At 35.9% G+C, this 15,919-nt stretch overlaps 1 protein-coding gene across 1 annotated transcript in view; it reads right to left on the bottom strand.

Moving 5' to 3' along the window:
* Positions 1-15,919, bottom strand: part of LRRC40 (leucine rich repeat containing 40) — a 40,889-nt gene that overhangs the window by 16,719 nt on the left and 8,251 nt on the right. Inside the window, exons 5-9 of the mRNA XM_005898158.3 lie at positions 14,461-14,584; positions 8,270-8,412; positions 5,773-5,945; positions 618-705; positions 452-497 (exon numbers count right to left, since the gene is read on the bottom strand). Of these exons, the coding sequence (XP_005898220.2) occupies positions 452-497; positions 618-705; positions 5,773-5,945; positions 8,270-8,412; positions 14,461-14,584 (574 nt within the window). The remainder of the gene's footprint in view (positions 1-451; positions 498-617; positions 706-5,772; positions 5,946-8,269; positions 8,413-14,460; positions 14,585-15,919) is intronic.

Here is a 15,919-nt window from a genome sequence, read left to right as displayed (position 1 = left end):
ACAATTAAAAAATTAAAAATTGGGCAAAAGAACTCAAGATATTTCACCAAAGGTGTACAAATGGCTAATAAGCACACGATGCTCAACATCATTATTCAAATCTGTTAATATACTTCCCAGTCAACAGAATCCTTATTTTATACAGTAATAGTCAAGTTTTGTTCTTTTACAAAGGTAAAGCATAGGTGCTGCCAGAATCTTTATCCTAATTTCTAACTGGTACCCTAAAACTCAACTCAGAGATTACGGACAGAACAGTATTACTGTGAATGTAAGAGTGTTTTCATAAATTCAGCATATTATGGTCTCATGGATTCAGATCAGAGCCACATCCACCAGGGGCCATTTCCTCTAAATATTTATACTAAAACTATATGCAAATTTATATACGATTAACACTTCACCACTTTTCACGTTATCTTTTAAAATATGGGAGAAAATAGAAGAGTACCTTTAATCTTGCTTCGTAGGTATTTTAAGACTTCTTGGGTTCCTTTCTGAAAAGAGGGGGATAAAAACGTATTCACCAGACATACATTGCAGTTTTATATTAATAGATCATGTGTATGTTTCAATATCAAGTTTAAAAACAAGAGCTGAATTCTAAATATGCTTACATTTATAATTTCTCTTCGAATGGTTCTCAAAGGATTTCCTTCAAGTGCCAGGAATTTCAAATGAAGTCTTCCCAATGAACAGGGCAGACTATAAAAGATTAAATAGATTTAAAGGAAAACATTCGGGATAAGTATAATTCAACCAAGTAGTTGATTATAAAACAAACAACATATGACAAGCTTTACATCATAAAATAGTGTCAAAGAAAACCCAAGTTAATTCAGGCCTAAAATATTTCCTTTCAAGATAAAATGCCAAACATGTTTTAAAAAAATAAGAATTGTTTCAATACTGTCATATTAGGATTATTAGAAAAAGAATGTGAGCTATAAAATATTTCCTAAATTACAGACAGTACCACTCTTATGGCAGAAAGCAAAGAAGAACTAAAGAGCCTCTTGATGAAAATGAAAGATGAGAGTGAAAAAGCTGACTTAAAACTCAACACTCAGAAAACTAAGATCATGGCATCTGGTTTCATCACTTCATGGCAAACAGATGGAGAAACAATGAAAACAGTGACAGACTTCATTTTTCGGGGCTATAAAATCACTGCAGATGGTGACCGTAGCCATGAAATTAAAAGACGCTTGCTCCTCGGAAGGAAAGTTATGACCAACCTAGATAGCATATTGAAAAGCAGAGATATTACTTTGCCAACAAAGGTCCGTCTAGTCAAAGTTGTGGTTTTTCCAGTTGTCATGTATGGATGTGAGATTTGGACTATAAAGAAAGCTGAAAGCTGAAGAATTGATGCTTTTGAACTGTGGTGTTGGAGAAGACTCTCGAGAGTCCCTTCGACAGCAAGGAGATCCAACCAGTCCATCCTAAAGGATATCAGTCCTGAGTGTTCATTGGAAGGACTGATGCTGAAGCTGAAACTCCAATACTTTGGCCACCTGATGTGAAGAACTGACTCATTAGAAAAGACCCTGATGCTGGGAAAGATTGAAGGCAGGAGGAGAAGGGGATGACAGAGGATGAGATGGTTGGATGGCATCACCGCCTCTATGGACATGAGTTTGAGTAAACTCTAGTAGTTGGTGATGGACAGGAAGGCCTGGCATGCTGCAGTCCATGGGGTTGCAAAGAGTTGGACACAATTGAGCGACTGAACTGAACTGAGATAGTGCTAAAAAGTAAATGTTAGCAAATAAAAAAATTCCTAAATGAAAAAATCATAAAGAATAATTTTTAATCATATACTTCAGATTTTCATTCAAAAAGGAAAGTCATTTTTTTTTTTTGGTACACAAGATAAAACCTGCTGATATACATAAACATTAAATCTCAAAATTTATTAAGCATCTATAATATACTAGGAATTGTTGTAGGGATATCAAGGTCCTTTCCCTTAAAAACTTTTCAGATGAACAAAAGAAAAGGACACATAAAAGGACACATTTTGGCTAACCAAAATACAGGAATTATCATATGTTGCTGGTGAGCATGTAAAATAGCACAGCCACTTTGGTAAGTGGGAGTTTTTTCAAACACACATTTACCATACAACTAAGCAATCCCACTCCTACATATTTACTCAGGAAAAATGAAAATTATGTCCAATAGAGACTTACATGAATCTTCACAACAGTCAGAAAATTGAGAGCAATCCAAACATCCAACAACTAACTACTGAAGAGATGAAAAAATTGTGGCATATCTGTATAACGCAATAACACTCGGCAATAAAAATGAATAAATTACTAAGACAAAAACCACACGAATCAATCACAGAAGCGTTATACTACGTGAAAGAAAGCATAAAAACTATATGCTGTGACTTCATTCATATGGTACTTAAAAAAAGAAAAGTCCAGTGACAGAGCTCATCAGTGGTTGCCAGGGGTTGAGTGTATGAAAAGTGGATTGACTGCAAAGGGTATGAAGAGACTTTAGGAAAACAGAAACGTTCACTACGGTGACAGTGAATTACACCAATAGATACCGTTGTCAAAACTCATTAAACTATTTTATATATATATATATATATATATATATATATAAAATTAGATACATGCTAAACAAGTAAAGCTGCTTTCAGACTAGGGAAGTAGAAATTAGAAAAAGGACTAAAGGGAGAAGGAAGTAGCAAAGCCTGGATTTGGACCTAAAAGAATAGAATTCCATTAGGGAGTCAAGCAGGAAAAGGGCATTCTAAGGTAAAGAAAATGAAGAAAGAAAAAGTCAGCATATTTACAGTTCAATGTAGTCATAAGATACTTGTGGGACTGAAAGATGAAAAAGAGAGAATGATGAAATCTGACTGTGAGATGTACTTGACTATTATGCTAAAAATCCTGGACTTTATCTTGCAAGACAGTGATTCCTAATTGTTGGTTAGAAAACCAGATGTATGAAAATCTCTCAGGAACTTTAAAAAACAACACCAAAGCAATTCTAAGGTCCCACTGCTAAAGATTCTAATTCACTACTGTCTCTGTATCTGCATTTTCTTCTTAAAGCTTTTCTTGTGGTTCTAATACATAGTCATATTTAGGAAAAAGTGCTCTAACAATGGAGAACCATCAGTTTTTTAGTTGAAGAAAAAGCTGATAACTTGTATTTTATAAAAACTACTCTGGTAGCATTGTAAGGAATCAATGTTGTTAAAGGAGATTCTGGAGGGGTACAAAATGAAAAGAATGGTCTTAATGTCTAGGACAAAGAAGGCAATGGCACCCCACTCCAGTTCTCTTGCCTAGAAAATCCCATGGACGGAGGAGCCTGGAAGGCTGCAGTCCATGGGGTCGCTGAGGGTTGGACACGACTGAGCGACTTCACTTTCACTTTTCATTTTCATGCATTAGAGAAGGACATTGCAACCCACTCCAGTGTTCTTGCCTGGAGAATCCCAGGGACGGCGGAGCCTGGTGGGCTGCCGTCTATGGGGTCGCACAGAGTCGGACACGACTGAAGTGACTTAGTAGTAGTAGTAGTAGTAATGTCTAGGAAGTATGAGGTTAGATGAAAGTAAAGAAAATATTTACTAGCTTCATTATGTTCTAGGCCCTGTGATACATACACACTTTATATCCAGAGCTCTGGAGAAAGAGAAATATACATATCAGAAATATTTGTACTGATTACTTAAATAGTATTTATCATCATTTTTATTTTAAATATTTCCCTTCTACTGTTTTTACATATTACTAGTAGCCATAATAAAACTGCTATGGGGAGAAAGGTGACTCCCTGGTGGCTCAGATGGTAAAGAATCTGCCTACAATGCAAAAGACACAGAAAATGTGGGTTCGATCCCTCAGTCAGGAAGATCCCCTGAAGAAGGAAATGGCAACCCACTCCAGTATTCCTTGCCTGAAAAATTCCATGGACAGAGGAGACTGGTGGGCTACAGTCCATAAGGTTACAGAGTCAGACACAACTGAGTGACTAACATGGGGAAAAGCATACATGTCAATATTTATGAGGCAAGCAATTCTTTCATTCATTAGTTATAAGTACTTTTAGAAATATCCATTCACTTATTATGTCATAAATAGAAGTGATTGAAAAGAATGGTCACTGTCCAAGTACTCAAATTGATGGTCAAGATGTACCATATGCCATATGTACACTGTGAAAACAATTCTGGTTTTTTAAAGTAAGTTACTGAAATATAAACCAAGAAAGTCTACCTTGCTTAACCTTTTCCCTGTTCATAACAAAACAGGTTTCTGACATCCAAATACAAAACTGCAGACACCTAACAGGTTTACAACCCTAAGTAAGTCTGAGTTTTATTTTTTATATATCTGTAAAGTAATTCCATCTCTAAATATTATGGTTTTATACGCTTTTAAAACTTTGCTCACTACCCTCTTCCTCTGCCTCTCCATCACAATCAATTGCTAAATACTCAATCTAACTCATCACACCTCTCACATTTTTCCTTGTCTTTCCATTCTCATTATCACTACAGTTTAGGTCCTTATTACATGAGAGGAATCTAAAAAGCTGTCAACACAGTAAACTGGACATACTAAGTGTGCCTATTCAAGTTAATTATTACTACATTAATCTAATAGAACTTATTTAGAATTCCCATCTATAAACCCACTCCTATCCAAAGCATTCAACCCACTATCATCATCAACTTACAAGGTTACAATCAAGTTAGTTTTGCTTTTAATCTCTCCATCTCTTAACCAATGAAAACTGACTCTTCATAGGGATTTCAAGGACCTCTTTCACATGGCTTCAGTTTATCTTTCAAGACCTAAATACCTCACTACATGTACCCTACCAAACCTGATTCCTCACTGTCCTCTGAACATATACCTATAATTTATTTTGTAAACTTTCAGAGCTTTGTTTGTGGTTTTCTCCTGCCAAGTGAGTCATTCTGACCACCGTACATATGAACCTGAAAACTGCGGTCATCCTTGAAAGATGGATGTCTCAACTAGAGTGAGGCATGCCCCAGTGAGTAAATTTTTAAATTCTGTGCTCTAGGCAATTAACCTGCTTCACTCTGGTCCCAGTTCTATAACATCATCTAAAAATTTTACTTCTTACACAAAGTCTGCCCTGACTTTTCTCAATAAATTGTGATCCCTGTATCATCTTTAAGTCCCCAAAGTATTTCATATCTTTCCCATAGTTTTATAGTCATTTAACACATTCAACAAATATTTATCAGGCAGCTTCCATGAACCCAGGCACTGACATAGAAGTTAGAGCAGTGAAAGAGATAAAAACCTACCCATCCTCGAGTTCACATTCTAGTGGTTTAGAAAGAAACGAAAGAAAAATAGCACTAAGTCATGTCCAACTCTTACAATCCCATGTACTGTAGCCCGTCCACGCTTCTCTGTCCGTGGGATTCTCCACACAAGAATACTGGAGTGGGTTGCCATTATATTCTCCAGGCGGATATCCCAAGCCAGGAATTGAACCCAGGTCTCCCGCGTTGCAGGCAGATGCTTTACCAACTGAGCTCCGCAGGAGTCACTTGTAAATACAACTGATTCCATTAGTGTTTTAAGCTTGCTGCCAAGAACAAAATCTAATTACCCTTTGTAGGTCTGCACATGACACCTGCTAAGTAAACATTTATTGAACTCAACTTATAAAAAAGATCTCTGCATGTTTTAACCAATGAATTATAATCAAATACAGACATGATTTCATATCATTCCTTCTTAAACTTACCTACTAATATCATTGTTGCTTAGATCAAGTCTTTCCAAAGACTGCAGGAGTGTAATTTCATCTGGAACAGATTTTAACTTGTTATCCCGCAGGTCTAGCACAAGGATAGAGTTCAGATGCTTAAGATGTTCTGCCCCTAACATTTCAATCTGGTTTTCTCCTACATGTAATTCCTACAAAACCAAAGATCAATCATGTGTATTTTTGTATTCAATTTTATACTAGATAATGAAAGTAAAACTGAAATCTTAATTTCAAATAACTGAAAAACACATGGAAAAAACATAATTTTCTAATGACTAAGTTGCTTAAATTTTTAATTATATTTAAGCTATTTTACAGTTACAGAAAAATAACAAAAAACAAAATTTTCAAGAATTTCCTAGTAATTTAAAAATAATTAAAGGCTTAATCCAGCAGAAAGTTCAAAGTTTAAAAAACCAAGGTAGAGAAATGATTTAGTAGTTACATTTATAGAACAAAAATACAAATCCAAGAGCTATACTGATGAAAAACTAAAGTTTTAAAACAAATCAGTATATATTTAAAAAGTTATTTATAATAAATGTTTGTTACTCAAAATTTGTATTCATGATTTATAATAATGTTGTAATACATACTGATTTCCCATTAGCAGAATCTAAGATTATCAGATAATTAACCTTATTAAATGATAACTTTTTCAGTTATTTATATCATTGTCACCATTTTGCTTAAAGAAACTCAATGCATAAAAGTATACATAAAGGAAAGCAAACTATGGCAAATTTAAATACAATGTTAATGCATATACTTAATACTAAAAAAAAAAAGTAATTAATTTTAAACAGATCTTATGATGAGGTAAATATGAACTGGCAACTTAAAGAATTAGACACACATTTTTTCCTGGTATTCCAGGCTTCCTACACTATGGGCCCAACTTACTTTGTTAGCTTCATCATCTATTAAGTTGGTACAAAAGTAATTGAGGTTTTGGATTGTGAATTTTAAATCATTATTTTGCTGTTGTTCAGTCACTTAGTTGTGTCCAACTCATAACCAGGCTCAAACACATCTTTATTAACCAAAACAGGACCATTGCAATCAACACAATTTTGCCAGTGAAAAAATAAGTTTATTTCTATAGAATAAAAAGCTGTGCTTCAGGATTTGATGAACTCTTGGAAAGCATTTTCTGCATCCTGCTGGTTATGAAAGTGCTTTCCCTGCAAGAAGTTTTCGAGATGCTTGAAGAAGTGGTAGTCGGTTGCCAAGATGTCAGGTGAATATGGCAAATAAGACAAAACTTCATAGCCCAATTCATTCAACTTTTGAAGTGTTGGTTATATGACATGCATTCAAGCGCTGTCATGGGGAATTGGGCTATTTCTGTTGACCAATGCCAACTGCAGATGGGGCAGTTTTCAGTGCATCTCATCGATTTGCTGAGCATACTCCTCAGATGTAATGGTTTTGCCAGGATTCAGAAAACTGTTGTGGATCAGACAGGCAACAGACCACCAGATAGTGACCATGACCTTTTCTGGTGCAAGTTTGGATTTGGAAGTGCCCTGGAGCTTCTTCTCGGTCCAACCACCTAGCTGGTCATTGCTGGTTGTCGTATAAAATACACTTTTGGTCAAAAGTCACAATCTGATCAAGAAATGATTCACTGTTGCACAGAATAAGAGAAGACACTTCAAAAAGATGATTTTTTTGATTTTCAGTCAGCTCATAAGGCATCCACTTACTGAACTTTTTCACCTTTCCAATTTGCTTCAAATGACAAAAACCGTAGAATGGTCAACAATGAGTTCTTCAACAACTTCTCATGTAGTTTTAAGACGATCAGCTTTAATGATACTCTCAATTGGTTGTCACCTTCTGATGGCTGGCCATTACGCTCTGCATCTTCAAGGCTCTCATCTCTTCTGCAAAACTTCTTGAACCACCACTGCACTGTATGTTCGGTAGCAGTTCCTGGGCCAAATCCATTGTTGATATTGATGTGGCGAGCTGTTTCCACTGCTTTCCGACCCATTCTAAACTCAAAAAAATTGCTTGAATTTGCTCTTTGTCTAACATCATTTCTATAGTCTAAAATAATTATAAAATAAACAGCAAGCAATGTCATTAGCAAAAATATGAAGAAACGTACATTAAGATGATATATAACATAACCATTTATTTAAGAATGTATTCCAATACCAACTGGCAAAGTTCAACAATGCAAAACCACAATTACTTTTGCACCAACCTAATACTACTTCTTGAGTTATAAACTACCCTCCAGATGAAATGGCCAAATTCTTATTTTTAAAACTGATTATTTCTTTTAAAAAAAAAATCTGTTATTAACAATACCATTAATATATTCAATCATAATAAAATTCTCAAAGATAAAATTATAAGAAAAAAACACATAACTAATATATATTCTCAATGTAAAATAAGTTTAAGTTTTCATTTTCATGATTAACTTTCAGAAAATTTATCTTAAACAACTAAATAGTACCTTTAATAGTTTACAAGAAGGAAATTCTGGTAGAAAACGTAATTTATTCCTTCTCAAATATAGCAATTCTAGTGATTCCATGCTGGCCAATTCAGGAGGAATAGTTTCCAAGAGATTTGAATTACAATCCAAATGCTTTAATCCTGTAATACATATTTAGTGAAACACAAAGATACTTCAATAGAGAAAAATATTGGTTTACATCTCTCTTACCTCCTGAATATCTCATAAAAGGCAGAATGGAAAACAAAAACAGAAGAAAAATAAAGGTCTTCTTTTCCTTAAGACTTCAATAAGCAATTTCTCCCTAATCCATATTGCAGATTCTCCACTTACTGCTGTTGTTGTTGATTTAGTCACTAAGTTGTGTCCGACTCTTTTATGACCCCATGGACTGACTGTAGCCCACCAGGCTCCTCTGTCCATGGGATTTCCCAGGCAAGAATACTGGAATGGTAGCCATTTCCTTCCTTCTTCGATCTTCCCAACCCAGGGATCGAACCCACACCTTCTATGCCATTAGGTGGATGCACTACCACTGAGCCACCAGGGAAGCCTTCTTCCACTTCTATTTTCCACTATTCTCAACCTTATAGTTTGAATAGGAAATATATATTTTACAACTTTTTTTCATGTACCTTGAGCTTATCAATTTTAATGTAATTCAGGACTGAATTGATATATTTAGACTACTTTCAGTGTTTACAGAAACTAACGGCTTTTCTAAACAAATTTAATAGTACTTCAATTTATAATATGACAATTCACGTATTATTTGGCTACAGCACTGAGGAAAATGTCATAATCCAATCCACACTAAATCTAGTAAATTCTATAAAGAAGTTTGTTTTACATCTAGAAACTAGTTTTCACAAGTTTCTGCATTTAAGAGCACTGGTTAAGAATACAAGTAGCATGTAGCAGAAAAAGCAAGAGGGATGAACTAAGAAGATGAAAACCCTGGCTTTACACTTTGCTGTATAATTTCTAAACCTAGGTTCCTGAATCTTTAAAATGTAAATAATACGCATCCCCATTAACTTCTAAAACTATTTGATGGCAAAATAATATATTTTAAAGCATTTTGAATTACAAAGAACCATACAAATGTTAGAAACTAGAATCTCGGTCGTGAATAGCAGAAAAAACAACTAAATGTCCTACTGATGATAGCTTAAAAGTATCTTTGTAATGGCTAAAGCACAGAAAATACCTGAGACTAACTATATATTAGAAAACCTTCTATAAATTTAAAGCATTTTTCTATTGATTTCAACATCTATTCTTATTGCTCAATATTTCTACTCAGTTTAAAAAAAAAAACAAAAAACACATGCTTCTGGCATACTCATTCCAGGTATAGTATTTTCTGTTCAGCTCTATTTTCTAATACCTTTATTGAAAAATGGCAAAAATAAGCAGAGTTAACTATTGGTATCACAAGTAAAGGCTCCCCTAAAATGTCAGTTCAATTTATGGCATTTAATTTATGCATTCCTGTAATAAATGACAAATAACCATTGTGCTGTGCTCAGTCGTTCAATCTTGTCTGACTCTTTGTAGCCTCATTGACTGTAGCCCGCCAGACTCCTCTGTCCATGGAATTTTCCAGGCAAGAATACTGGAGTAGTGTGCCGTTTCCTACTCCGGGGATCTTCCTGATCCAGAGATTAAACGCACATCTCTTGCAACTTCTGCACTGGTAGGCGGATTCTTTACCACTAGCACCAAATCAGAAGCCCAAATAACCATTACTCTATAGTCAAACAGCAGTGATCATTTGCAATGTATAAAAATATCACTGATTTTGCACACCTGAAACTAATAACACTGTTAGTCAATTATACAGTATTTTTTAAAATGTCTAACAGCACAATTTTACAAACTCACCTCTAAATAATTTTTAATAAAGTGATTGAAATCACATCTATGATTTTCTCCAAAAAGGGAGGTTCAAAAAAAATGAAAGGGCTCACATAAGATTAGCAAAAAAAGTAGATAAGGTAAACAATCTACAGTTAACACATAGTGATCATCAACTAAGAAATAATAATAGTTTGTCTTTAGGTGAAAAAGAGTTGATTGATTTTGGACTCAAGACTTCTAACATGAAAAAGTATACTTATTTAAATTACTGAAATGTACCTTCTATTTTTTTCATCCTACATGTTAGTTCTACAATACTTAAAATATACTGATTCAATAGTAAACTCTAATAAAATAGAAACACTAAATTTAACCTGCTTTTAAAAGGATTAACAATCTGAGCAAAACTAGACTATCTCTTGACTAGACTACCCATGTCCAAGGTAAGGAGCAGCGGCTGCGGTTTGCTGGAGCAGCCATGAAGAGATACCCCATGTCCAAGGTAAGAGAAAACCAACTAAGACAGTAGGCACTGAGAGAGGGCATCAGAGAGCAGACAGACAGAAACCACAATCTCAGACAACTAGCTAATCTGATCACATGGACCACAGCCTTGTTTAACTCAATGAAACTAAGCCATGCCCTGTGGGGCCACCCAAGACAGCCGGATCATGGTGGAGACATCTAACAGAATGTGATCCACTGGAGAAGGGAATGGCAAACCACTTCAGTATTCTTGCCTTGAGAACTCCACGAACAGTATGAAAAGGCAAAAAGACAGGACATTGAAAGATGAACTCCCCAGGTCAGTAGGTGCCTAATATGCTACTGGAGATCAGTGGAGAAATAACTCCAGAAAGAATGAAGGGATGGAGCCAAAGCAAAAACAACACCCAGTTGTGGATGGGACTGGTGATAGAAGCAAGGTTCAATGCTGTAAAGAGCAATATTGCATAGGAACCTGGAATGTCAGGTCCATGAATCAAGGCAAATTGGAAGTGGTCAAACAGGAGATGGCAAGAGTGAACATCAACATTCTAGGAATCAGCGAACTAAGATGGACTGGAATGGGTGAATTTAACTCAGGTGACCATTATATCTACTACTGTGGGCAGGAATCCCTTAGAAGAAATGGAGTAGCCATCATAGTCAACAAAAGAGTCCAAAATGCAGTACTTTGGATGCAACCTCAAAAACGACAGAATATTCTCTGTTCATTTCCAAGGCAAACCACTCAGTATCACAGTAATCTAAGTCTATGTCCTGACCAGTAACACTGAAGACGCTGAAATTGAACAGTTCTATGAAGACCTACAAGACCTTCTAGAACTAACACCCAAAAGAGATGTCCTTTTCATTTTAGGAAACTGGAATGCAAAAGTAGTAAGTCAAGAAACACCTGGAGTAACAGGCAAATTTGGCTTTGGAGTACAGAATGAAGCAGGGAAAAGGCTAATGGAGTTCTGTGAAGAGAATGTACTGGTCATAGCAAATACCCTCTTCCAACAACACAAGAGCAGCCTCTACACATGGACATCAACAGATGGTCGACAACGAAATCAGACTGATTATATTCTTTGCATCCAAAGACAGAGAAGCTCTATACAGTCAGCAAAAACAAGACTGGGAGCTGACTGTGGCTCAGATCATGAATTCCTTATTGCCAAATTCAGTCTGAAATTGAAGAAAGTGGAAAAAACCACTAGACCATTCAGGTATGACCTAAATAAAATCCCTTATGACTATACAGTGGAAGTGAGAAATAGATTTAAGAGACTAGATCTGATAAAGTGGTTCGTGACATTGTGCAGGAAACAGGAATCAAGACCATCCCCAAGAAAAAGAAATGCAAAAAAGCAAAATGGCTGTCTGAGGAGGGCTTACAAATAGCTGTGAAAAGAAGGGAAGCGAAAAGCAAAGGGGAAAAAGAAAGATATACCCACTTGAATGCAGAGTTCCAAAGAATAGTAAGGAGAGATAAGAAAGCCTTCCTCAGCGATCAATGCAATGAAATAGAGGAAAATAACAGAATGGGAAAGACTAGAGATCTCTTCAAGAAAATTAGAGATACCAAGGGAACATTTTATGCAAAGATAGGCTCAATAAAGGACAGAAATGGTAGGGACCTAACAGAAGCAGAAGATATTAAGAAGAGGTGGCAAGAATACACAGAACTGTACAAAAAAGATCGTCACGACCCAAATAATCATGATGGTGTGATCACTCACCTAGAGCCAGACATCCTGGAATGTGAAGTCATGTGGGCCTTAGGAAGCATCACGATGAACAAAACTAGTGGAGGATGAATTCCAGTTGAGCTATTTCAAATCCCAGAAGATAATGCTGTAAAAGTGCTTCACTCAATATGTCAGCAAATTTGGAAAACTCAGCAGTGGCCACGGGACTGGAAAAGGTCAGTATTCATTCCAATCCCAAAGAAAGGCAATGCCAAAGAATGCTCAAACTACCACACAATTGCACTCATCTCACAGGCTAGTCAAGTAATCCTCAAAATTCTCCAAGACAGGCTTCAGCAATATGTGAACCGTGAACTTCCAGATGTTCAAGCTGGTTTTAGAAAAGGCAGAGGAACCAGAGATCAAATTGCCAACATCTGCTGGATCATCGAAAAAGCAAGAGAGTTCCAGAAAAACATCTACTTCTGTTTTATTGACTGTGCCAAAGCCTTTGACTGTGTGGATCACAATAAACTGGAAAATTCTGAAAGAGATGGGAATACCAGACCACCTGACCTGCCTCCTGGGAAATCTGTATGCAGATCAGGAAGCAACAGTTAGAACTAGACATGGAACAACAGACTTGTTCCAAATAGGAAAAGGAGTACGTCAAGGTTGTATATTGTCACCCTGCTTATTTAACTTCTATGCAGAGTACATCATGAGAAATGCTGGGCTGGAGGAAGCACAGGCTGGAATCAAGATTGCCAGGAGAAATATCAATAATCTCAGATATGCAGATGACACCACCCTTATGGCAGAAAGTGAAGAAGAACTAAAGAGCCGCTTGATGAAAGTGAAGGAGGAAAGTGAAAAAGTTGGCTGAAAACTCAACATTCAGAAAGCTAAGATCATGGAATCCAGTCCCATCACTTCACGGCAAATAGATGGGGGAAACAGTAGAAACAGTGGCTGACTTTATTTTTTGGGGGCTCCAAAATCACTGCAGACGGTGATTGCAGCCATGAAATTAAAAGACGCTTACTCCTTGGAAGGAAAGTTATGACCAACCTAGATAGCATATTCAAAAGCAGAGACATTACTTTGCCAACAAAGGTCCGTCTAGTCAAGGCTGTGGTTTTTCCAGTGGTCATATACAGATGTGAGAGTTGGACTATAAGGAAAGCTGAGCACCGAAAAACTGATGCTTTTGAACTGTGGTGTTGGAGAAGACTCTTCAGAGTTCCTGGACTGTAAGGAGATCCAACCAGTCTATCCTAAAGGAGATCAGTCCTGGGGGTTCATTGGAAGGACTGATGTTGAAGCTGAAACTCCAACACTTTGGCCACCTGATGTCAAGAGCTGATCACTGGAAAAGACCTTGATGCTGGGAAAGATTGAAGGCAGGAGGAGAAGGGGACGACAGGTTGAGACGGTTGGATGGCATCACCGACTCGATGGACTTGGGTTTGGGTTGACTCCAGGAGTTGGTAATGGACAGGGAGGCCTGGCGTGCTGTGGTTCATGGGGTCACAAAGAGTCGGACATGACTGAACTACTGAACTGACTGAGACTATTCCTTGCCGTTATTACTTACGGACCAAGGAAGATTCAGATATAACATAACCCATCATAGGTGGAATCACCTAGGAGAGGGGCATGACCTCTCAGTGAACATTGAACAAGAGAAAGAAGAGACAGCATGCTCAAAACCTTAATCAATTTCTCAGGTATATAATTTTCCCACAATTTATAATTTTATTTTCATCTTTTTGACGTGTTAAACTACTTTGGTAGTATGGATAGTATAGGATGGGATGGGATGGTTCGATGGCATCACCGACTCAATGGACATGAGTTTGAGCAAGCTCCGGGACTTGGTGATGGACAGGGAAGCCTCGTGTGCTGCAGTCCATGGGGTCACAAAGAGTTGGATACAACTGAGCGACTGAACTGAACTGTTTTGGTGGTAAATCTTAAGGCTAAACAATAATGCCCTGGAGAAAATCTGACTAGATGTTATCGTTTGCATTTAGCACAATAAAATCTATTGTTTTACTTGTCTGTAACTACATAAAAATTTATTTTTCTAAATGTAAGTTATACAAACTTCAAATTTATTCAATTTTTAAAACAGAGAAGATTTACTTTTCATTCCACTTAGCTCTGCTGGCAAACTCTTCAGTTGATTACTGGAAAGATTGAGACGCATCAAGCTGGATAGAAAAGAAAAACTAGCAGGAACAGTTGTAAGACGATTATTTGAAAGATCCTTTAAAAAGAGGAAGACAAAATGAATGAACAAGTAAATAAAAAAATAAATGAAGGATCCCTAAGGGGGGTGTTCAGAATTTTAAGGGCATTGCAACATTTAAAAAAACTATTTAGAGTAGATATACTTTCTAAGTCTCATTCACTGACAATTTCACAGATCATCATTCATTGACTCAGTATTTTCTGTGGACCTACTACATGTCTAATAATGTAACAGAGAGAAATTAAAATGAATTGATTTCAAAAATATTTTACAGAAAGGTTTCTGTTAGTACTAAGTCATGCTGTATCTTGCATTATGTTTTTTAAAAATCCATTTATCCATCCAATATTTGCTGAGTATCTATGATACATCAGGCAAAAAGTACAATGATACATTTTAATGATATGTTAACAATGTTTAACGATACATCAGTTAAACTGTAATATATAAAGAAAAACATCTTTGCAAAAAAGAAAAATGCTTGAAAGAAAACAAGTAAGGCTGAAAAATATGGCCATTTTCATTTGGGAGGAAAAAATATTCCCTCTTGGTTCTTCTGCTGACCACAGTAAGTCTGCTTTAACTAAGTACAAAGTCTACTGTTTAGTTTTCACTCTTTCACCCTGCCTAATTAATCCCTATACCTTACTTTCGCATTATAAGTCTTTGCTTTTTCTCTAAATAGTTACGAGAATTTTTTTGCAACTCCCTTTAAAAGACAATGCTATGTATCAGGTATTCTTCCTATGACGTTCAAATTAAATGTAAGTATTCCACCAGCTGTCACTAAACTATTAGGTAGGGCAACAGTGAATAAGAAAAAAATGACTTAAAGGAACTGTTCTCTGAAGACTATGATTTAGTCTAACATTAAATAACTATAACTCTAAATAAATCAAGAAAATAGAAAAAGGAAAAATGCTATTATACACCAGCATATTTTTAAAACATACTGTTATTATTATAATAACAACACATAATCTACAACATACAACATAATACTCTACAACTCAAATACTCTAAGGTCTAAGAATCAACAGATTACTAATAAGTATTTTGTGATATCAGAATTTACTGACACTAAATGCAATGTAGTATTCTGGATTGGATCCTGGAACAAAAAGAAAAGGACATTAGTGAAAACACTGGGAAAATATTATAAAATCTATAGTTTAGTCAGCAATATTGTACCAAAGTCAATTTCTTAGTTTTTACAAATATCCCATGGTTATGTAAAATGTTCACCCATTAAGATGGGTGAAGGGTATACAGACACTCTCTGTACTATCTTTCCAACTTCTCTATAAATCTAAAATTATTCTAATATCAAAAGCTAAAAATAAAAAGTTT

The sequence above is a fragment of the Bos mutus genome, chromosome 3 (genome assembly GCF_027580195.1).
Source record: "Bos mutus isolate GX-2022 chromosome 3, NWIPB_WYAK_1.1, whole genome shotgun sequence".
In the NCBI taxonomy this organism is placed as follows: domain Eukaryota; kingdom Metazoa; phylum Chordata; class Mammalia; order Artiodactyla; family Bovidae; genus Bos; species Bos mutus.
Note: the sequence above shows the minus strand (reverse complement) of the source record. Positions and strands in the feature narration are given on the sequence as shown.